The sequence below is a fragment of the Lotus japonicus genome, chromosome 2 (assembly GCF_012489685.1).
Source record: "Lotus japonicus ecotype B-129 chromosome 2, LjGifu_v1.2".
NCBI classification, from domain to species: domain Eukaryota; kingdom Viridiplantae; phylum Streptophyta; class Magnoliopsida; order Fabales; family Fabaceae; genus Lotus; species Lotus japonicus.
In genome coordinates, this window is record NC_080042.1 from 86,468,254 (window position 1) to 86,490,385 (window position 22,132).

The 22,132-nt window shown below is 37.8% G+C and overlaps 4 protein-coding genes across 4 annotated transcripts; all 4 read right to left on the reverse strand.

Annotated features, from left to right (window-relative positions):
• Positions 1-1,770: 1,770 nt before the first annotated feature.
• Positions 1,771-5,745, reverse strand: LOC130740483 (uncharacterized). Its single transcript, XM_057593117.1, has 7 exons — positions 4,851-5,745; positions 4,637-4,729; positions 3,851-4,046; positions 3,313-3,491; positions 2,897-3,135; positions 2,370-2,539; positions 1,771-2,225 (listed from the first exon to the last, which is right to left on the reverse strand). Exons 1-7 carry the CDS (start codon positions 5,285-5,287, stop codon positions 2,058-2,060), a joined length of 1,482 nt encoding a protein of 493 aa, XP_057449100.1. The 5' UTR covers positions 5,288-5,745; the 3' UTR covers positions 1,771-2,057.
• A 1,293-nt stretch (positions 5,746-7,038) lies between these two features.
• Positions 7,039-7,750, reverse strand: LOC130740484 (uncharacterized). The gene has a single exon (XM_057593118.1). It carries the CDS (start codon positions 7,705-7,707, stop codon positions 7,210-7,212), a length of 498 nt encoding a protein of 165 aa, XP_057449101.1. The 5' UTR covers positions 7,708-7,750; the 3' UTR covers positions 7,039-7,209.
• A 2,435-nt stretch (positions 7,751-10,185) lies between these two features.
• On the reverse strand, positions 10,186-17,642 carry LOC130737175 (pentatricopeptide repeat-containing protein At4g31850, chloroplastic-like). The gene is made up of 2 exons (XM_057588937.1): positions 15,712-17,642; positions 10,186-12,400 (listed from the first exon to the last, which is right to left on the reverse strand). Exons 1-2 carry the CDS (start codon positions 17,494-17,496, stop codon positions 10,382-10,384), a joined length of 3,804 nt encoding a protein of 1,267 aa, XP_057444920.1. The 5' UTR covers positions 17,497-17,642; the 3' UTR covers positions 10,186-10,381.
• A 42-nt stretch (positions 17,643-17,684) lies between these two features.
• On the reverse strand, positions 17,685-22,114 carry LOC130740485 (nudix hydrolase 9). The gene is made up of 9 exons (XM_057593119.1): positions 21,986-22,114; positions 21,839-21,913; positions 21,691-21,747; positions 20,791-20,873; positions 20,204-20,262; positions 19,156-19,304; positions 18,717-18,854; positions 18,291-18,449; positions 17,685-17,979 (listed from the first exon to the last, which is right to left on the reverse strand). Exons 1-9 carry the CDS (start codon positions 22,070-22,072, stop codon positions 17,884-17,886), a joined length of 903 nt encoding a protein of 300 aa, XP_057449102.1. The 5' UTR covers positions 22,073-22,114; the 3' UTR covers positions 17,685-17,883.
• Positions 22,115-22,132: the final 18 nt, after the last annotated feature.

Below are 22,132 nucleotides of genomic sequence, written 5' to 3' on the forward strand. Positions count from 1 at the left end.
TTTAATTTACAATATTGAATCACTAGCTCTGATTTTGATAACTATATGGTTGCTTCTAATATGTCAAGTTTTCTGAAAAATGACAACATTTTGGGGTTGAACCTTCTTTAGTTAACATTCTTGATTCCGTAATGTTTGTTTTCTATATATGCATATCAAAGTACATTTAAAATATTCTCCCGGAATCATAAGAAAATCAAGTGAGGAGGTATCAGCAAAACAAGATGAAACTGATGGGATGATTGTACAGTATAAACCACCTGTAGGTGAAAGCTAAAGCATGTTGTTCCATCATTTTGTTGCTTTGATAAGCAGCCAGAACCTGAGCTTTCTGCAGATGGATTAGAAGACCTTTGCTGATTTCTGAGTTCTTATGCGTATAGATGAAAAAGCGTGTCCACTAAATAATCACTCTCCACTTCTTTTACCAGAAATAGATCTTGCAAGATGTGAGGTTTTTGTAGCTTATCTGTTTGGTAGCTGAAACCAATGCATAAAAATTCATTCTAGCAACAAGAACTAGAAGTAGAAGCAACCATCTTGGAAGATGGTGCTGTGACATCATCCACCAGATGGAACACAACAAGTGATGAACCAGAGCCAGAACATGGTTAATCTCAAATGGATCAATTGGATTTGGAACAAAGACATGCTTATACAAATTTGGATCCTGTTAATAGAGGGGATAGGCCTATTCTATTAGCTAATAACCTTCTATTTTCACTTGATTCAGGGTTGCTAAGTACAGAGATATCTCTGTGGGGTTTCAGTTCTCAGCAGAAATCCTTGCAAAGTCTGAAAACCTTCCATTATATTCTTCCAAAATCCCCACTCATTGTTATGAGATGTTAGAAGTCCCACATTGGCTAGAGATAGAGCCAAGATAAGCTTTATAAGGGTAGTGCAAACCTCAACTCTTGAGCTAGCTTTTGTGGTTGAGTATAGGCCTCCTAATTTCTAATATGAGAGATTACCTAGTAAACATAAGGAGGTGCTCATGATATCTATGGACAGTTCTCTCAATCTTCTATTAAGGTGAAGGGAATTAGGGAAAACAACAAAGAGGAGAAAGTTCTTGAGGAAAACAACAGAAAAATCACCTAATATTTTTGTTGGTTATATCGCAAATTTATACAAGCTTTCCTCATGATAATTTGTTGGTTACAATGTTAAATCCTGAGTTACCTATCACATGCACATGCACATGCAATGATTTTGATTTTGATTCAAAATCATTCATTAACATTATAGTGGATTATTTATCCCAGTTGTATGCTAAACATATAACACCTAACAATAAACTGAAACTTGATGAGGCTTTACAAAGAGAAGTACTTTCTTGAAGCCATATACAATATATGATGCCATTAATCACATGGTTCACCATCCAGATGATTTTATCAATAAATTGGTAGGTCACAGCTCCATTGGGGATGCGTTCAACATAACAAGCCCATGACCCGTCGTTGGTTGGAGAGTTAAGTTGTTGAACTGCACCTTTTCACTTGTTTTATTTCTGCAGTTGTATATCGTGAAGTGACTGAAGTCTGAGTATATTTTTCGTCACAGAACAGAATGCAGTTCATGTAAGCTGCGTTTAAATTATGTGAAGCATGTGCATAAATAATATATGGAATAAATTCGTTGAAATAGTGGGATGATGAACTCCAACTTAACATAAAGTAAAATGGAGGAAAAGTTAAAAAAAAATTGACATCTGTAGTTTTTTTTTGAAAAAACATCTGTAGTTGGCTCCAATGGAAATAAATATTAACACAGATAAAAGGTAAAAGAAGTTCTTCAAAGAATTTGGGATGAAAGTTTGCACTCAACAAGTATTCAAAGACACTTAAAACAATTACAGACTACACGCTGACCTAACGTGTATATAACATGAACCACCAAATGGGCAAAGCAACCAGCACAGATCTGAAACTCAACAGCAACACTTTATGGCTGCTATTCCCATGTATATTGCATGAAATAAAATGACCTACAATTTCCAAGTAGCACCATCTATCTATCGAGTATCTGTCCAGCTATCTATCTATTCCTCATCATGTAAAAGGATAGAAGTTTGAAAAGAGCAAACTGCCAAGAAAAATATATGCCGCAGAGTATGCCCATATCATGTACCCCCATCTAAAGCATTTTGCAGGGTATGTCATTACATATGAAGCAAACCAATAAAGAGGAGGACTGGAAGACAAGAAACGGGTGGCCACCTGTTAAATGTCGATTACCGAAAACTCTCATCAGTAATAAGTAACATTCAGCCATTCTAAAGCTACAAAAAGATATGAAAGACCAAGCTCATTTTCAGTTTTCTTAATGCGATAAACAGAAGCAGAAGTCAACAGTAGACTAACCTGAACGTGTATGACAAGAAAAGCAGTGGCTGCCATGAATCCCAAGTGTAACACAAATGGGAGAACAGATGCCGACAAGTAACCTGGCGCGGCTGCTGGCTCAGATTCTGTGGGAACATTAGCAACATCCCCTTTAATCACATTCTTTCTCCTCCTAAGATTGAAGTGTTCTGTTACAGGAGTGAGTAGTGTCATGGTTGCAATGATATTAACCTATTATGTGTCCAAACGCACAAGATTATACATTTTTATATGCTATACAGACCAATAGATTAAGGAATTAAGCATAGCTTGAGACTATACAGTATACACCCATCACCAAACAGGAATAACAAGACAAACAACACAAATGACTGAGACACAGATGTGAAAAAATCAGAAATAACCCCAACATAGAAACTATCAAATCGAACTTAATTGTGATTTAAATGTCAGTTAATTGATTATCACCATTCCTCACAGGTAAATGTACTTCCAAGTACACAATAATTGCAAAACACAATTATCTGTTTGAGAATCTTACCTACCTTCTAAAGAGGATTTCTCCACAATTCCAGCTACTTTGGACCTTGAGAGATCATCTGACAAAAATACAACTCCACAGCTCTTCTCATTAATAGTAGTTTGGAAACCCAGTGAGAAAAAGATCTGAGGCCTAGACTTAGCAAAATGGACAATTGAGCAAAGTGCCAGAGATAGCATTGGGGAAGCAAGAAGAAAGTTAGGCAACTGTTTCAGCTGAAAATATCTCAAGAAACCCACATTCCTGGACAATCAGAAATTAACAAACTTCACTGGAATATCATAATATATATTAAAATTAAAACTTAAACTACAAAGAGAATACAGCATGATAGTTTGCACAGGCTAGAGTATCATAGTTCAGCCAATAGCATAACTTGAGCAAAATAAATGAACAACACTAACTTAAATATGGACATACCAATAACGACTTTGAATGTAATTGTAAAGTAGCGGTACCCTAGCCTTGCACCAAGGCCTTATTTCATCAGGAGAATGTCCGACACACATATTGTAATAGCCATACGCCTGGAAAGCTATGAATGGAGCAAAAATGCATGCACTACGTAAAGCACCAACAGTAACAATCTGCAATGCCAACTGCCGAAATGACAGAAGAATCGATCAAGAATTCCAGTTGACATGAAAATGATTCGCAGAACATCTACCCTAACTACATCAGCTATGCCTATGATTCAGTCCACAAATGTTTCTTTTGCACATAGTTAAGACCTAAATTAATAGGGAAATTTTATTAGTTCCAGTTACTTTTACTTTCTGCTCTATGACCTATTACATGGAAACACAGCGGATTTCATTAGAAACAAACATTCATTTTGAAAAAATGATTGAGTGCAAATGACAACTCCCACCTATGCTTCCAAAATTATTTCTCAAAGGAAAACACTACAACCACATATACCATCATGGAGGAAAGTAGAAAGAAGTAAGGCCCTTACAGCAACACGCTTTTTCTGAAATATGGCATGATAAGCCCGATGCATGGTCTGAAAACAGAGATATCCCGCATTAAGAACCCCATTAGACCTTGCACAACCAGAGAGAGCCAGAAGAAGAACGGCTTTATTATTTCCACCAGATACAAAGTAGTACAATCCTTCAAAAGAAAGAAGAGCATACAGACTCTCTGAGTATCTGGCATTGCAAATGAAAAATGAGCTACATTTAATTTGATCAAATATCCAACTCACGAAGGAACATGTATAAATATAAAGCTTAACTGCATTTTTGGCCACCTGGTCTAGTGATTCAACAATTTTGATCATCCACCTACTTTTCTTTTCGCAATTTTAGTTCCCAAGTTTATAGATTCCACCAATTTAGTAGAGACACTAAAACTATAAAATCACCAAGCTTTTTCAAATAAAAGGCTTAATTGCATTTTGGTCACCCTGGCCTAGTGATTCAGCAATTTTGATCCACCTACTTTTGCCTTCACAATTTTGATCCCATTCGACAATTGTTGTAGTGTCTCTATTTTCTTAATTGTGCAAATGTAGTCTCATCACTAGCTCTCCACCCAATATGTAATGAAGTAGAGGCACTAAAAACTAGAAAATCACTAAACTAGGGCAAAAAATTTGAAAAATAAAGTAGGGCACCAAATTCATGAAATGAGACCAAAATTGCCAAAAAATAAAGTAAATTGAAGCTACTAAACTATGAGACCGAAAATGCAGTTAAGCCAAGATATAAAACACAAAACAAGGATGAGAGAACATTACATTGATGAATAAAAAATAGACGCCGGATTGAAGCAGAACAAAATCGTAGCGCGTAATGCTACTTCAGGATCCTTCAAGATAGTTATGGAAAGTCTGCACAAGTTACAACCAAACCAACAATCAACAATCATCATACAATACAGTAGTATTATTGAATATGTGCTGAAATCAATGAAACCTAAACAAAACTTCCATTTTTGAAGGATTGATTCACCTGTAAAGGAAAAGCGCGGCGAGGACGAAAGCGAGATTGTTGATTACATAAGCAGAGAGAGCGAGAACGGCTCTTTGGCCAAAGAAGGGGATGAGGGGAGCGAAAACGGTGCGAGAGAAGAAGGAAATGGAGAGGGGAAGGAGGGGTAAGAAAGCGTAGGTCTGCTCGTACTCGTAGCCGCACTGAGCAATGCGGAGGAAGTAGATGGAGTCCCAGACGACGGAGTTTTCGATGCGAGATTGAGGAGGAAGAGGGTGGTTGGAGGTGGTGGTGGAGGAGAGGCAAGGAGGGTTTAAGGGGGAAGAGGTGTCGTAAGGGGAAAGTAGAGTTCGACAAATGGTGATTAGGGTGAGCACAGCAAGCCTTGAGTATATTGCTGATTTTATGACCAATGCTTGGTGATGAGGAGGAGGAGGAGGGTTTGATGTTTGAACCATTTTGCAAAATTGAATCTAACCCCTACAAAATGTAAAGATTATAATGTATGGAAAGTCTAGTTTTTTTTTTGGATGGCCACAGTTTGGTCCCTATAGGTATGGCTACTTCGGAATGAGATCGTTTTTAATAATGGAGCTGTATCTGGGAGTGTTATCCTTGATTTAATTCAAGTTCGTTCCTGGCACTGGTTAAAGTCGAAATTGATGGGATTCCAGAACTCACTCTTTGAATGGAAGAGCTGTCCCTTGGATTGTTTCTCAGCTTTGTAATTTAGTGTTGCGGTGTGCTACGGGCCTTCTGTTGTTCCAGCCAGTGGTGTACGTGTTCCTGAATTTTCTTGGGCAGTTTGTTGGTGGTGGGATTTCCGTTTGGTTCATAATTTTGGGCTTGGGGACTTGGTTGTTGGTGTAATCTGGTGTCTTCCTTTTTCTTTTTAGTTCTTGTTCTTTTCTTTGTTTTTTCCTTTTCTCTCTTTGTATTTGGGTTCTAGCACCCTTGTGCTTGAGTTAAATATAAATTTGCTTATCAAAAAAAAACCAACACTTATGAATATCATTTTTTAGCGCCAATTTATATATATTATATATGAAATGAATGTTTTCTCTCAGAATATCTATGTAAAGTGTCTCCCTCCTACACATGTAGTTTCACTTCAAAACACAATTAGTTATTTCATTAATTTTCTTAACAAACTTCATGAATAAAATAAATATTTAGTACATGTTTCCCTATGAAAAATTGAATTTCAATTCAAGTTCTATTTTAATTAAAGATTGTTGTTTCTTTTCTTCAATTTTGAAACTTAATTTTACTTGGAATCCTTTGAATCTTAGTCTTTTTTTTGTTACAAGAGAAAAATTAAACAAGCTAACAAACTACACCAAAGCGTCTAAATATAACAACTCATAAACAACATATGGCGGTTGTCCCCATATTTGGTGTTGCGTCCCCTCCCACACCTTCCTCGCAAGAAAATCCGCAGTTTTGTTTTGTTCCCTTGACAGATGATTGAGTGTCAATTGCCAATCCCGCTGAAGCCATGCTCTTACGTCTAGAATTGCATCTTGTTCCCAAATGGAATCCACCACCGTCGGCGCTTGAAGGACATTACTCCCTCCGTCCCCATATATAAGTCACTTTTTGAAAGTTTTTTTAGTCCCAAAATATAAGTCACTTTATAATACCAATGTTGCATTTAATAATTTTTTACAAACTTACCCTCATATTTAATATGAAAGAGATAATGTAATTTTAAAAAGAAATTAATTTGGAGAGAGAAGTTGATGGGTAATCTAGGAAACTCAATAAAAAAATTTACAAATTTAATGCTAGCAACTCCTCCGGCAACTCTCCGAGACAGTGGCGCGCCGAGAGCAAATAATTGGATGTTTGTATAAACAAATTTACAACCCATTAATTCTTTTAATATATTTCCTATCCGGCATAAGGAAAATGCTAATGATACCAAGATTGGGATAGTGTGTGCCTGTGTGGTAGGATGTGTGTGTGTGTGAATTCAAAGGATGGATGCGATGTGAGCAATGCTTCAATTAGGAGCATGATGTTTTACATTAGGTGCAGGAGGCACTGATTGCAGAGGTGGATGTATTTGATACTGGCTTGATGATATGTGTGTGTTTCTGAGTTTGAGTAACTACTAGTACTACTACTAACAAAGTTCATTTAACTTGCACATGCTTCCACTAAATAAACAAGTAATTAAAACTAGCTAAGCTACTAACTAGAAGAATTCTTCACATTTCTTTAACTAGATAGCATTGAAATTGAAAGGGAAATCAATCACACCTAGAAATTGAAAATTAGAACATCTCTTAGCTTAACTGAAAATAATAAAACAACAGCTAACAAACTCAAACTCCCATGATGATTGAGGCATATACAGGTAAGGTAAACACCTTCATCACCACCCACCACAGCGACTCAGAAATTCCTTGGCAGTTTGATCAGCATTACTATAGGTGCCAAATTTGCGATGTTCTGGGTTATCAATCTTCTGGTTTTCGCGGAGGGAAAATTCAAGAGTTCCCCTAAAGCGACCGAACCTGAAGAGTTTGTCCTCTTCTGAAGGGTATGTTTTGCCGTATTTCTTGCACCAGATTTCAAACAGTTCTCTGGCTTCCGTTTCAGAATAATAGAAATTGCCAACTGAATCGGAATTGGGGCTAGCGCCGCCTTTGGAGGAGGAGGAACAGAGACCACGGACGCCGCCAAGCGATGGCGTCGGAATGTGGCGGCGGAGAGTGAAAGCAGCGGTACTCAGCATTTTTTTCGATCTGGAGCAACAGGCGCAATTACAATTGGGGCTTGCGCCGCCGCCTTGGGAGGAACAGAGACGACGGACGCCGCCAAGCGACGGTGTCCGAAGGTGGCGGAGAGTGAAAGGAGCGGCTCTCAGCATGATCTGAACTGAAACAATCACAATTGGTTCCCTCTTCTATTCGTAACCCTAAATCGTTGTCAAGTTAAGCTCAAAGTTAATAAGCCCAATTAGCCCAAAAACCAAAACAACCGATCAAGTTACAAGCCCAATTAATACTCTTTTGAAATTTTAAAGCAAGGAGTGGTTTAGAAATTGAGGATTTGGGCTCCATTATTGCTAGTGGTGAAGATATGGATAATGCCTCAAATCATGAGCTTGTTTAAATGTCTTCAATATACAATCCATTTGAGATGATATAATTATGGTGGCCAAAGTGATTTATGAGATGATATATGTAAATGGATTGGGAGAAGGAGGAAGGGAAAAAAAATCTATATGTTTTTTATGAGGAAGAGAATGAAAAAAAAAATTGTGGATGCAAAAAGGAAAAGAAAGAGGTAGAAGCAAAGTAAAATTTGATGATGTCGTGTACCTATATTAATTCGGCTCCATATGAAGAGGTTTTAGAAGTTTCGAATGATAACTAATGGTGCATGACTTTTTATTAAACACAACTATGTCATCAACTTGATCATAGCATTAGGCTAATGAATCACAGGTTTAACCAGCTGACTCGGTCGTTGAAAAATCATGTCAAACGGAAGGCCAATCATCTATGCCATTTGTTTATCCAAAATTTCAAATTATCCCTCTCCCTTTACAAATTTTAAATTTTAAATCCAAGCACAGTTAAAAAAAAATTTTGAAACCAACTCCATTCAATTAAGAAGAAACGAGAGGCCTAAATGCCATTACATCAGATTGGACAATGCCAAATAACTGTTGAGGAATCTCCTCAATCCAAACAAAGTCACCCAAAGAAAAAGATAAAGTAGCTAACGCGTCCACCGCTCGGTTCCCCTGATATGCTCAACTAACGGATTCATCTGAGAAAGAAAAATATGGCCGAACGATTAAGACATATCAGTTAATAACAATTCACGTGAAAAGAGTGGAAGAAGGACATGGAGGGAGGGGGAACATAAAGAGATCAGATCAGGCAAATAATCAATAATCTAAGCCTTAAACGAAGTCAACATGTTTAAAGTTTAAACAAAGCATACATCTTGTAATCACATGATAATTGAGAGGGGGGGGGGGGGGGGTAATATGCCATGACTTTCCATCCTTTTCACTTTTCTATTAATTTTCTGATGACCAAATGGAACACCAATACCCAGTCAAATTCAAACAAGGCACCAAGGAGGCAGATGAAATTAAATGGTTATAGGATTGGAAGAAGATAATAGTTTCTACAGTGATTAAATATTTGTGTAAGCACTATGAGTTTATGACCAATAGGGAGAGATAGGGTGATAGATTTATGGAATCAATGGCTCCAGAATTGGACAGAGATAGGGTGATAGATTTATGATATGCTCAACTAGATACTAAGACCATCAATGAATACCCAACAGCCTAATGGTCTCAAGATCTAGTGATACATCCTCTGCTTCAGGAACAGAGAGGAGGGGAGACAATCATATCTCCAGACATAAGGGTAAAATTCCACTGTAAGCAGGGAATCACAACCTCCATACCTCATGCTGCCTCTAGATTATAGTCACCACAACCTCCATTCACTTGTTCGCTTCATGATAATTTATTATTCAACATCAATATCGTACAAATGCAGTTTGGAAGTGAGTTTCTGTATTTCCCTAAGGCCTAATTTCAGTTTCTAACAGTATTAGATCACAGGAAAACCACAATAGTTGGAGTTAATATAATTATTTACCTTTTGATGGAATCAGGAATCTTTCCCATAAAGGGACTTAAATTTGTCCCCGAAAAAAGTCATAATATGGAAACTTGCTATGCACAGAAACATGCTATTGCAGAAAAAAGAGAGGATTAAAACAAAAAAGGAGAGAGGAGAAATTGAATGTCACTGCATTAGTATTATGGATAATAAACATGCGCAATGATCCAAGGGCTATATGATGCATACATATAGTATTACTATTATGTATTAATAAACCTCCATTGGTCATCTGATCCAAACCATAACAGTGTTATAGAAATATGATTAGTATTCATCACAGTATGCGCTTAATTAAACTGTTTAAGCAAACGCAACTTTTGAACCAAAGCATTGTGAGGGTTAAATCATGAGTTCACACCATTATTGAGAGAACTTACCCAACCAGTGTTATAGAAATATGATTAGTATTCATCACCTTTCGATAACATAAGTGCAGGGCTTGTAAAGCTTCTGCCTGGGAAAAGGTCACATATGCCAAAAACACAAAGCATGTACAACATCAAACTTAACATCATAATGAAATTGACCAAAAATGTTATGTATAAGGAAATAGAAAAGAATTAGCTAAGTCAAACCCTTTCAAACTGAACTGAAGCACTTCTACTTCAGAACCAGTATGCCTAAACATTTTTCACCAAATAGAAAACTAAATCCAACATTTCTTCTCCATTTTCAGAACAGAATATAAGAAATGGGGGAACAGAACCAGATTACATATAAAATATCAAAAAACATGCAGGCTTGAAGTATCTCTAGCATTAATGAAGCTTTTATAGCATCTCGAGCATTATAGTTGTTATATCATATTTGCACAATTATATGGTCAGGCCTCAAGAAATAATGCAGAGCAAATATATATATCAAGAGAAATAAGAAAAACCAAATATATTAGGTTCTTGCTGAAGCATATGAACACTTTCCACCATCAAGTAACAGCCCATCCATGGCTATTTCAGCTAGCACAACCTCAAGAGCCCCAGTTTCACCTTCCTTGACGTCAATTTCATTAAGTACTTTAAGTAGCTCGGAATCATTGAGATTACAGCTCCTCAATGTGTTTTGAATTACCCAAATCATCTTATTGTACCTTCCACCATGATATAGAGCCCAAATAAGAGCACGTACAGAGAACATATGAGGAGCAAAACCATAATGCACCATCTCCATGTACATATCATACGCCTTATGAACATTACGACATCTAGAATGTTCAAATATTAATAAATTATAAACGGCTCCATCTGGCTTATAATTCCCCTCAAACATTGTGACACGAGCTCTGGCGGCTTCATTCACTAAACCCCTCATTCCGAAACCTTTGACAAGCCCTACCACACTCTTAAATTCATTATTACTGCAGTTCTCTATCAGAGAATCATATATTATAAAATACAGCAAATGCCAATGAGAAATCAAAAACAAAAGATGTTCCTTAGCTTCCCTTGTCCTAGCTTTCTTATTAAGTCCATTCACAAATATACTATAGTAAACATACTCTGGCAAATAACCATAGTGTGACATTTCAAATTTCAGGTCAAAAGCCTTTTCCAAGTTACCTTGAGCTAAATAATCATTCATCAAACTAGAAAAGGTATCCTCATTCGACAGGCCTTGCATAAGTGATTTTCGTGTGTCTTCAAACAGCCCCCAGATCCCCAGCCACGAGATCATATTTTCATCTACCTCCACCTTCAACTCATACGCCTTCCCTGGCTCCCGGATTCGGCAAAACCCTAATATAACAGTGCAATAACTAACAGCATCAGGGGACAACCCGATCTCAGGCATGCCCCTCAAAACCCCCAGAGCCTCCTCAGCCCGGCCCAATAAGCAAAGGCCATAAATAATGGCGTTGTATGTAACATGAGACGGCGAAAACCCAGTAACAAAACCAGGCAAAAAACCCTTGTGTGTCATTTCATCTTGCAAATGAAAAGCCTTACTGAACTGACCTTCGATACGATAAGCATTCATCAAACCAGTATAAGTTTCGTTATTTGGGGACACACCCCAGCGCAGCATCTCTCTGAAGAGATCATAAGCTTCCGACAGTCTTTGCTGCAGGCACAGGGTACGTATAAGCGGCTCATATGTGTCAGCATCGGGCAAGATGCCCTTGTGAACCATCTCCGCCTTCATTTCAAACGCCTTCTCCAGGTCGGGCTCCTTGAGTTTGCAAAACTTAGAAATAAGAGTGTTATAAGTAACAACATCAGGGGACAAATCCCTCTCAGTCATGCCCCTAAAAACCCCCACAGCATCCTCAAGCCTCAACCGACGAATAAGCCTGTTGTATGTAGCAACCGAAGGCGAAAACCCACTATCAATCATTTCACTCAAAACCTTGCGAGCCTTACCAGGGTGCCCCTTGTCGCAGAACAAATGAATGAGAGACGTGTAAGTCCTCTCATCAGGGGCCAAATCCTTTTGATTCATCTCTTCAACCACCTCCTCAGCCTCTTCCATCCTCCCTTTCCCGCATAAACCCTGAACAACTGCATTGAAGGAAATCAAATTTGGCTTCAAACCCCTCTCAGTCATGCACCTTAAAATCCCCATAGCCTCATCAACCCTCTCATCACAGCAATATGCAAGAACAAGAGCGTTGTAAGTTGTTGTCTCATCAACCACCTGCTCAGCCTCTCTGATCCTCCTTCCCGAAACTGAATTTGACTCCACACCCTTCTCGGTCCCTGCTTTCAACAACTCAAACGCGCCCCCCACCTTCTTTGATTCTGACTGTAAGTTCCCAACGGCGGTGAAGCCGCGGATGATGACGTTCGGCGGCGACAAGCGGTTTCGGAGACAGGTTGAAAGACGGAGGAGCTTCATTGGGTTAGGACGAGTCAACAACATGCTCTTATGTAGGGTGCACATGGCCGGGTCAATCCAATGAAACCATCCAACCTAATCTGATTCAATGATAAAAATTCGGGTTGGATTTGTCGTCAATCGGATGAATTTTATTATCATCCAATCATAAATATGAGGTGAGTTAACTCTAGGAAAAAAATTTAGTGGAGGGTATATTTTGAGTAAAATGAGGTAACACAATGTAAAAGATTGGCATTTTTTTTGCCTTATTAGTAAGGATGCGATTTCCACTAATTTAAGGAGTGAGTGACACAACCTTGGGGTAGTTACAAACTTACAATGTGGTTAGACGTTCTGCTCATGCGGAGGATCTTGATCATCTTTTTTGTCGGAGTCCTATTTCCTCTCGGGGTGAGGTGATGGGTGCAACGACGTCTTTTCCGATGTTGGTTCTTTCCCTTTTTGGCGGATGCTACAAGCTTGAGATGGGCTATGGCGTTGGTTGTGGACTTTGGCTTCTGTTTAGTTTGCTTAGAGATGGATTGCCTACAGCTATGAGTCGTGAAGGAAGAGTTCAGTTGATGTTTCTTATTTATATTTTGTTTTGCGGGATTGTCGTTATGTTGCTTTAGCTTTTGATTTTGTTGTAGTATCTTTTGTTCGTCGTTCTGGTAATTTGATCGGAGACTCTTAGGCGAGGAATGTCTTGAACTATGCTACCAATGTTTGGGTAGAAGAGGTTCCTCCATCTGCTGATCACTTGGGAACGCTGATGTTTTGACATCTATGCCCACTTTGATTGAATATTATGGTTGGTCACTTTCAAAAAATATATATGTTTTTATCATTCTAATATTATAAATTATTGATTTTGGCTCCCCGTTAAAATTTATGTGATTTTGATCTCTTATAATAACGAATTATTGATTTTGGTCATTAATGCATAAAAATCGTCACAAAATGTATTAGTGACGGTTTAAACTGCCATAAAGATGGAGAGACAAAAGTCAATAATTCACTATTTTAAGAGGACCAAAATAGATGAAAATTTTAAAAGGGAACTAAAATCGATACTACACTATTTTAGGGGAACCAAAAACATATTTAACCCATAATAATAGTTTTTTTACATTTTTTTGTAAAATAAGATAAAAACTAAATTAGATGGTTGGTCATTTCTCCAGCATGAAGGAGTCGTGTAAAGAGGAATGAAAAACCGGATCCACCTGAGTCAAGAAGGAACCATAGTTTACTCTTTGGAAGTTTTTTTTGTTTTTCTCTTATGTGGCAGCAAATGTATTGCATTGCATTTTGGTTCTCTCTTATTAAAGAGGAATCAAGTGGGGGCACTTCCCCCTCCTCTCAATGTGGATCCATCCTTGGCTATGTGAATGCAGATTCATTTTTACTGAAGTTTCTGCATCAGTTACTTTAGAGAAGGTCCTGCATTTTTTCAAGTTGATTTTTTATAATCATGATAGTTTATTGAGCTTTTCAAGTTACTTTAGTAAGGTAGTTTAATATGATATTTTCAAGTTACTTTATAAAGGTCATAGTTAATTGATTTTGTTTTCAATCTTTTTCAGGTATGGAAAATTCAGTGTAATTATTCAAGCTCATAATCAATGTAATCTACTCCAAAGTTTCTATGGAAAACAATCTGAACAAATCAGTGTAATTTATTTTGGCTACTAAACTGAGGAATCCAATGTAATTGTTCAAGCTGCTTTAAGTAGCAATTTATAGAATAACCTGGCATGGCATATTTCTTAGAACTTCCATGAGCCTTGTTAATCCGTGAGTCTGGTATATCTCTACCAGCCACTGTCTCCTAGAACTTGAAAGGGAAATCAATCAATAACACAATAAAAACTCTCCCAATCAGCCACAGTATAATACAACATGGAAAATAACATTAACATTGAAAGGGAAATCAATCAATTGAAATTGAAAATTAAAATATCTCTTTAGCTTAGCTTAACTGAAAATAAGGACAACTAACAAACTCCCAAGATTCTGGCTTATCTGTTAAATAACCGTCTATCCAATCTCTCCATCAGAGAACTTGGCCATCAGGCTTTTAGGAACAGACTACTCAAATACATCAAAATTTTGCTTGATCCTGGTCTCATTTGTGCTCTTAGGCAGCACACTATGCCTTACTTGCAGACTTGCAGACCCCACTAGAGAGCAACTTGGGAGGTGTCGTCCTCGATTTTCTCTGCAGCCTCTTTGATCACTGTCAAATGAGCCTTAAGGGTGTCACTAGTGAGAACTCCTGGTCAGCAGAATGGTGAATGTCCCTGAGGGGAAATTCATCATGCAGAGTTACAAACAGCAATGTTTTTTGTACCATCATTTTAACTTGAATATAAAACAGAATAATCATTTTATCCACTTAACTTTTATCAGAGACAGATAAGAGCTAGTCAACAATACAATTTGGGATAATCTTTTTTCTTAAACTAATAACTTCGCATAAACCAAATCTCAGTATTCAAAACTAAGAAAAAGAGAGAAAATTTAACGGTCAGGAATTCAGCAGCAACCCAGAACCAAAAATCAAAATTGAGGAGAGGAAACAGGAAAGAAAAGCCTTGGCTACTATCTAAATTTTTTCTGTAAATCTATTATCCCCACACAACCAACTCTCCAAACAATTTTATCAAGCGCACACACTTAAGATTTTGGAGGGTTGTGTGATCCCTCCCGAGTTTCCGCATAGCAACAACCCTGTTGAAAAGGAGAACTTATCTTAAAGCCCATCAAGCGCACAAGCTTAAGGGCTTGGAAGGTTGTGCCCCTCCTGAGTTCTCGCATAGCGACAAATCGGTCGAAAAGAAGGGACCAAATGCATGGCGTCTCCTAAAAGCCATCCTTCGAAGTACCCTGGCCCGAGAAGCCGTTGGATAACCGTTCCCAACCGTAAATAGCCACCTGTAACCTCCAAAGAGCAATTATTATCGCATTTAACATGTAATAAGACACATAATTTTAGCAAAACCCCCAAGTCCCCAACATCCCAAGAGACAAGAAAAGTGTCTACGAGAAGACAGAAAGAACTCGAGAAAAACAGCTTCACTCTAACGCTATCCCGGACAGCTTAGTGATTTACTCTCTGAGCTTGGGACCCCCGTGAGTTTAGAAGAACAGATTCAAATTTTATCATTCATGTTGAATAATGATAAATGGCAGATCATGTGAGATAATACTTTCTTGATTTCAGCAACCCTCATTCAAAATTATTGAAATTCATAAAACCATAAAACATGATTCCCAACAACCTGAAAGTAAATTAGCAACAGAACAGAAAGAAATACCTTTTGACTTAAAAACCACAAAGCCGGAAGAGTCAGCTCAAGGTTTATGGTAACATAGTTCAACCAGCAAAACCAAAGATATTAGGTACTTGCTGAAGCATATGAACACTTTCCACCATCAAGTAACGGGCCATCTATAGCTATTTCAGCTAGCACAACCCGAAGATACTCAGTTTGACCTTTCCTGACGTCAATTTCATTAAGTACTTGAAGTAGCTCGGAATCATTGAGATTACAGGTCCTCAATGTGTTTTGAATTACCCAACTCATCCTATTGTACCTTCTAACACAATATAGAGCCTCGATAAGAGCAAGTACAGAGAACATATGAGGATCAAAACCATAATGCGCCATATCCATGTACATATCATACGCCTTATGAACATTACTACATCTACAATGATCAAATATTAATAAATTATAAACCGCTCCATCTGGCTTATAATTCCCCTCAAGCATTGTGTCATGAGCTCTGGCTGCTTTATTTACTAAACCCCTCATTCCGAAACCTTTGACAAGACCTACCACACTCTTAAATTCATTATTACAGCAGTTCTCTATCAAAGTATCATATATTATAAAAGTCGGCATACGCAAACACACATGAGAAATAAACCACAAAAGATGCTCCTTAGCTTCTGTTATCCTAGCTTTCTTATTAAGTCCATTCAAAAACACACTATAGTGAACATCAACTGGCAAATAAGCAAAGTCGTTAATTTCACGTTCCAAATTATAAGCCTTTTCCAAGTTACCTTCAGCTAAATAATCACTCATCAAATTCGAAAAAGTATCCTCATCCGACAGGCCTTGCATAACTGATTTGTGTGTGTCTTCATACAGCCCCCATAGCCCCAGCCACGAGATCCTCTTTTTATCCATCTCCACCTTCAACTTATAAGCCTTCCCCGGCTCCCGGATTCGACAAAACCCGGATATAACAGTGCAATAACTTACAGCATCAGGGGACAACCCAATCTTAGGCATGCCCCTCAAAATCCCCAGAGCCTCCTCAGCCCGGTCCAATAAGCAAAGGCCATGAATAATGGTGTTGTATGTAACATGAGTCGGTGAAATCCCAGGCAAAAACCCCTTGTGTATCATTTCATCTTGCAACTGAAAAGCCTTACTGAATTGACCTTCAAGACGATAAGCATTCATTAAACCAGCATAAGTCTTCTTTTCTGGCGACACACCCGCGCGCAGCATCTCTCGGAAGAGATCAAAAGCTTCAGACAGTCTTTGCTGCAGGCACAGGGAACGTATAAGCAGATAATATGTGTCAGCATCAGGCAAGATGCCCTTATGAACCATCTCCGCCTTCATTTCAAGCGCTTTCTCCAGCTCCGGCTCCTTGAGTGTGCAAAACTTGGAAATAAGTGTGTTATAAGTAACAACATCAGGGGACAAACCCCTCTCATGCATGTCCCTCAAAATCCCCACAGCCTCCTCAACCTTCGACCAATGAATAAGGTTTTTGTATGTAGCAACCGAGGGTGAAAACCCAGTATCAATCATTTCACTCAAAACCTTGCGAGCCTTATCTACCTTCCTCTTGTCGCAGAGCAGCTCAAACAGAGACATGTAAGTGTTCTCATCAGGGGCTAAACCCTTCCGATTCATCTCCTCGACCACCTTCTGAGCCTCTTCAATCCTACCTTCCTCGCATAAACCCTGAACAACCGCATTGAACGAAACCAAATTTGGCACCACACTCTTCTCAGTCATTGATTTCAACAACCCAAACGCTGTCCCCACCTCCTTCGATTCTGGTTGCAAGTTCACAGCGCCGGCGAAGCCGCGGATCATGACGTTCGGCGGCGGCATGCCGTGTCGGAGCATGGCGCGAAAGGTTTTGAGGAGCTTCATTGGGTTGGGACTATTTGTGTATGTGTTTTACTTTTTTCTTTCTTTCGGTAATATGGGAAAAAAAAAAGTGTTTTAGTCTCACTCTCACCTGGATATCTGGCTCTTGGCTCCAACGAGGCTCTTAATTGAATTTGTTGTATCTATACACAAATACGTATACCATTTACAAGTTGATATTAGGTCCAAAATACAATAAATCAAGTATCGCATAAATGTCTCGAAAATTAATGAGAAATGAAGGGAGGTGTTCAATATTTTCGACATAACATAAATACACCACTATATTGGCTTGTTTATTTTATCTGGGCATGAATTGAACACAAACATTAGTATAATCTATTTTAGTACAATACCATGCTTAACAACTGTTAGTGCTACAAACTTCCATCAAGTGATCTTCATGGTGTCAACCATCAATTTATAAAGAGCAAATCCACCTCGATGACATCCAGGCATCCTAGAAGCCATTTTTTCTAATTCAACCTGAAAATTACAAAACCAATGAGTAACTGTTTCAAGGCCAAAGGTTGGGGGATGAAAATATAGGCATTCAAATGATTGATTAAAAGTTTTAGAAACGATAAACAAGCTTTTAAGCCTTGAAATAACAAATTTATGAGCCCCAATCGATCACACCGTGACCAAGAGGGACAAAACATACAGCGTTTACACCTACATAGTGGTATATAGGCATATTTTTCACCTTAAATAGAAACATCAAAATCATAAAAATTATCAGATTATTATCATGAATGGACTTGGGGAAACATCATAAAAACAAGCTTCAGGTTTACCATTGGAACAGCATATAGTTGAGTAGATTCATAGCCATCTTGTGCACTAGAATAAAACTGCTGAACTTCATTTGAATCAAGACTGCATTTGATAAAGAAAAATGAAGCTGGCCTCACATTCAAATCCCTGCGAGATATACCAATGAAAACAGGGTTGCTCTGCATGACAAGAGATCAAAGTTAGACACTCAGTCTTAGAAACCATGTAACCCCTCAATTTAGAAATCAAAAGTGACAAGAGATTAGAAACCCAAACAAAATTTATCAGCAATGAATCCATTTAAATAACAGGTGTATAACTTATAAATGACAATGTCACCAAAGCTACCACTGCTACTTGGCTCTGAGTTTCCTCACTTATAATGGTACAAACCATGTATATTTTGTGTTCACTCATAGTCATATCAAAGTAGGAACCAAACTTACAAGGGAGGAAGCTGGAACTCCAATTTCTTCAACTACTTCACGAACTATGCTGTCAAACATCTCCTGTGAAACCTTAATGTTAATAGACTCCATTAACTCCTTGACATGTTGATGGGATGCTATACCAACTTCTTGAGGCTGTCAATCACGAAAAACGAATTCAGCGAATAGCAGAGTCTACATAACAATTTTAAGTCAGGATACACATAAATATAAAAATAATGAGCTCTTAATTAGTGATAATAAAATAGAAGACAAAAGACTAGGGCAAAAAGAAGAAGATATCACGAAAACAAATACATCACCCACCCAAAAAACAAGTCAAAGTAATTTCAAAACCAACAGCCCATTTCATATCAATAAAAGGAAATAAATCTACAACTGCACTACTAGATAGCAGCAACAAAAAGATTCAGGACTTCCTTGCACCATTGAATACCTCAGGATGGCCTCCTGGGAAAACAAAATATCCAGGAAATTCACCAACATTATTACTTCGTTGTAATACTAGTATCTTCTTGTCAATTGTCTCCACCACTGCACCATTTCCTAGTGGACTGGAGGTATGCTGACAAATAACGGAATCATCTGAGAACGAAATGTTATGGCCGAAAGATTAAGACAGATCAATGAATAAAAATTCACATGAAAAGAGAGGAAGAAGGACATGGAGGGAGGGGGGACATAAAAACTTTGCTATTTTAGTCCTTATGATTTCATCGGTTCATCTGCTATTGTTCAATTACTTATACTGAAAGAGATCAGATCAATCAAGTAATTAATAATCTAAGCCTTGAACAAAGTCAACATGTTTAAAGTTTAAACAAGCATACATCAACATGACAATTGGGGGGGGGGAATATGCCACTTTCCATCTTTTTCACTTTTCTAGTAATTTTCTGACGACCAAATGGAACACCAATACACAATCAAGTTCAAACAAGACACAAAGGACACAGATGAACTTAAATGGCTATGGATTGGAAGAAGATCATATTTTCTATAGTGATTAAACATTTTTAGAAGCAGTATGAGTTTATGACCAATGGGGAGAAATACGGTGATAGATGTATGGAATGGCTACAGAAATGGACAGAGATACGGTGAAAGATTTATGAGATGCTCAACTAGACACTGAGACCATCAATGAATACCCAACAGCCTAATGGTTTCAAGATCTAGTGATACCTCCTCCTCTACTTCAGGAACCGAGAGGAGCGGGAGACAATCATATCTCCAGACATAAAGGGCAAAATTCTACTGTAAGCAGGACATCACAAAATAGAAGCCCTAATGCTGCCTCTAGATTCTTGTTAACTCAACCTCCATCCACTTGTTCATTTCGTGATAATTTTTATTCGATATCAATATCATACAAATTCTTTGGAAGTGAGTTTCTGTATTGCCCTAAAGCCTTAGTTCAGTTTCTAACTGCATTAGATCACAGGAAAACCACAATAGTAGTAGGAGTTAATGTAACTATTTACCTTCTGATGGAATCAGGAATCTTTCCCACAAAGGACTTAAATTTGTCCCCACAAAAGTCCTATAAGAAAGTTTAACCAATAATTAATAAATTGGGGAAATGTAGTACTGATAAGCGAAACTACAAGGAACAAGTAGCAATAAGATTAAACTATGCTTAAGGATAGCATTGAAGAGATCCTCCATTGGTTTCGGACTTTCAGACACTAAAGATGACATTCGCGACGAAATACTAATAACTACTAGATGGTTATTTACTTAAAAGTTAAAATTATATTGTAATATATCATGCACAAAATCTTTTCAACCAAAGGCTGCCATAATGTTGAGATTTAATTCAGAAATACAAAAGTTTCCAACTGATTTACTCCATATTAGTTCTTAATTCCTATTTACGTATCATTGACGAATGTGCATTGGAAGTCATGAGTGAACGTTAAAATGGATACAGGGTAGGATCACCAAAGTTTCCATATGAAAAATGAAATTATAATATCTTTCGAGACTATATAGTTATTGTCATTCTATCATTATCCCAAGCCATGCTAAATAAGAATGTAAATTTACAAGAAGGGTATTGAGAAGAGACCTATAATCTGTCAAACCAAGGTGGAGGCAAAGATGTGGTGCATGGTCAGATGCACCTCCAGTGAGCAAAGAACACCCTCCATACTGTGTTATTTGAAACCAAAAAAAGAAAGTGTTAGAGATAGTCCATGGAATAGTATATAGTCAGGTCCTTAAATTTCAATCTTGCTACCATAATGCACAGAAACGTGCTATTGCATACAAAAAAAAGGAGAGAAGAGAAATTGGATGTCACTGCATTAGTATTATGTTTATGTATAATAAACATGCAATGATCCAAGGGCCATATGATACATGCATTTAGTATTATGTATCAATAAACCTCCATTGTTCATATGATCCATACCATAACAGTATAATAAAAACCAAATCATCAAAATATGCCAAACACAAATTAGTGATCACTAATCACCCAAGCATTTATAGGTCACGGTAAAGCAGCTAGAATTTGGATGCGCTTGGAAGAGCTTATTTGAGCCTATCTTATAGCATAAGCATATAATCAAACTGTTTCGTTAAGCGTGTGAAATAGCTTATAACCTACACATAAGCTCTCATATGCTTATTTTTATAAGTTTCTCAAATTAGCTTATTAGTTATTAATAAGAACTTATACCTATAATCTATTAGTTATTTTGAGCTGATTTCAATAAGTTTCTCAAGTAAACTTATGAATAAACACTTATACGAAACCAAGCTAATCCTATAGGGGACCTAAGAAAACACATGTTAATAAAGAAAGATACCTATATAGTATGGCATTAACCCCTCAACAATTCAGCAACCTAATTTTCTATTACTAAACTCTTAATACCACTGCATGTATGATCATTACTTAGTGTAAAATTCTCAGGAGCACTTCAAGAAAGAATGTTTGATCAATATATAAGGCAGAACATACCCTGAACTTCTTCCCATTGAAGAGCGATTGATTTTTGAGACTCCTCTGCACCCATATCTGCAAAACGGAAACATCTAACAAGCTTAGCTAGCAATAATGCCAATACATGTATACATTATCAATACAATGTTAAGCGAATGCGATTGACCTCAGAGATGGAATTTTCCAAGGTGAGATCAGGGTGGGGGATTCGATCGTAAGCGTCGGTGAGATTCACAGAAACCTTCAAAAGCGAGAAATGAATTGGCTAGGTATAATGGTGAAGCAGGTGCAGATTTCACGAAGTTGAAAGAACCTGTGAGGGAGAGAGACCAGAAGGAAACGACGCCAGAAGCTTGAAGGAAGAAGAAGGAGGAGGATCCACGTCGCTCTTCTCCTCCATTGTTGCAGTTGCAAATTGCAATGTCTGTCCACGACGCGAGAACTCGAAAGATATTGGGCT

Excerpts from the sequence above, each read along its gene's own strand:
- LOC130740483 (XM_057593117.1), bottom strand. The coding sequence starts at position 5,287 with ATGGTTCAAACATCAAACCCTCCTCCTCCTCCTCATCACCAAGCATTG. Across the intron at positions 3,136-3,312 it reads TACATTCAAAGTCGTTATTG|GAATGTGGGTTTCTTGAGAT; the intron begins GTATGTCCATAT and ends CTGATTGTCCAG. Across the intron at positions 2,540-2,896 it reads GGAGAAATCCTCTTTAGAAG|AACACTTCAATCTTAGGAGG; the intron begins GTAGGTAAGATT and ends CTCCTGTAACAG.
- LOC130740484 (XM_057593118.1), bottom strand. The coding sequence starts at position 7,707 with ATGCTGAGAGCCGCTCCTTTCACTCTCCGCCACCTTCGGACACCGTCG.
- LOC130737175 (XM_057588937.1), bottom strand. The coding sequence starts at position 17,496 with ATGAAGCTCCTCAAAACCTTTCGCGCCATGCTCCGACACGGCATGCCG. Across the intron at positions 12,401-15,711 it reads CATATGCTTCAGCAAGTACC|GTTGGATGGTTTCATTGGAT; the intron begins TAATATCTTTGG and ends GAATCAGATTAG.
- LOC130740485 (XM_057593119.1), bottom strand. The coding sequence starts at position 22,072 with ATGGAGGAGAAGAGCGACGTGGATCCTCCTCCTTCTTCTTCCTTCAAG. Across the intron at positions 21,914-21,985 it reads CTGGTCTCTCTCCCTCACAG|GTTTCTGTGAATCTCACCGA; the intron begins GTTCTTTCAACT and ends TCGCTTTTGAAG. Across the intron at positions 20,263-20,790 it reads CTTGGTTTGACAGATTATAG|GACTTTTGTGGGGACAAATT; the intron begins GTCTCTTCTCAA and ends ACTTTCTTATAG.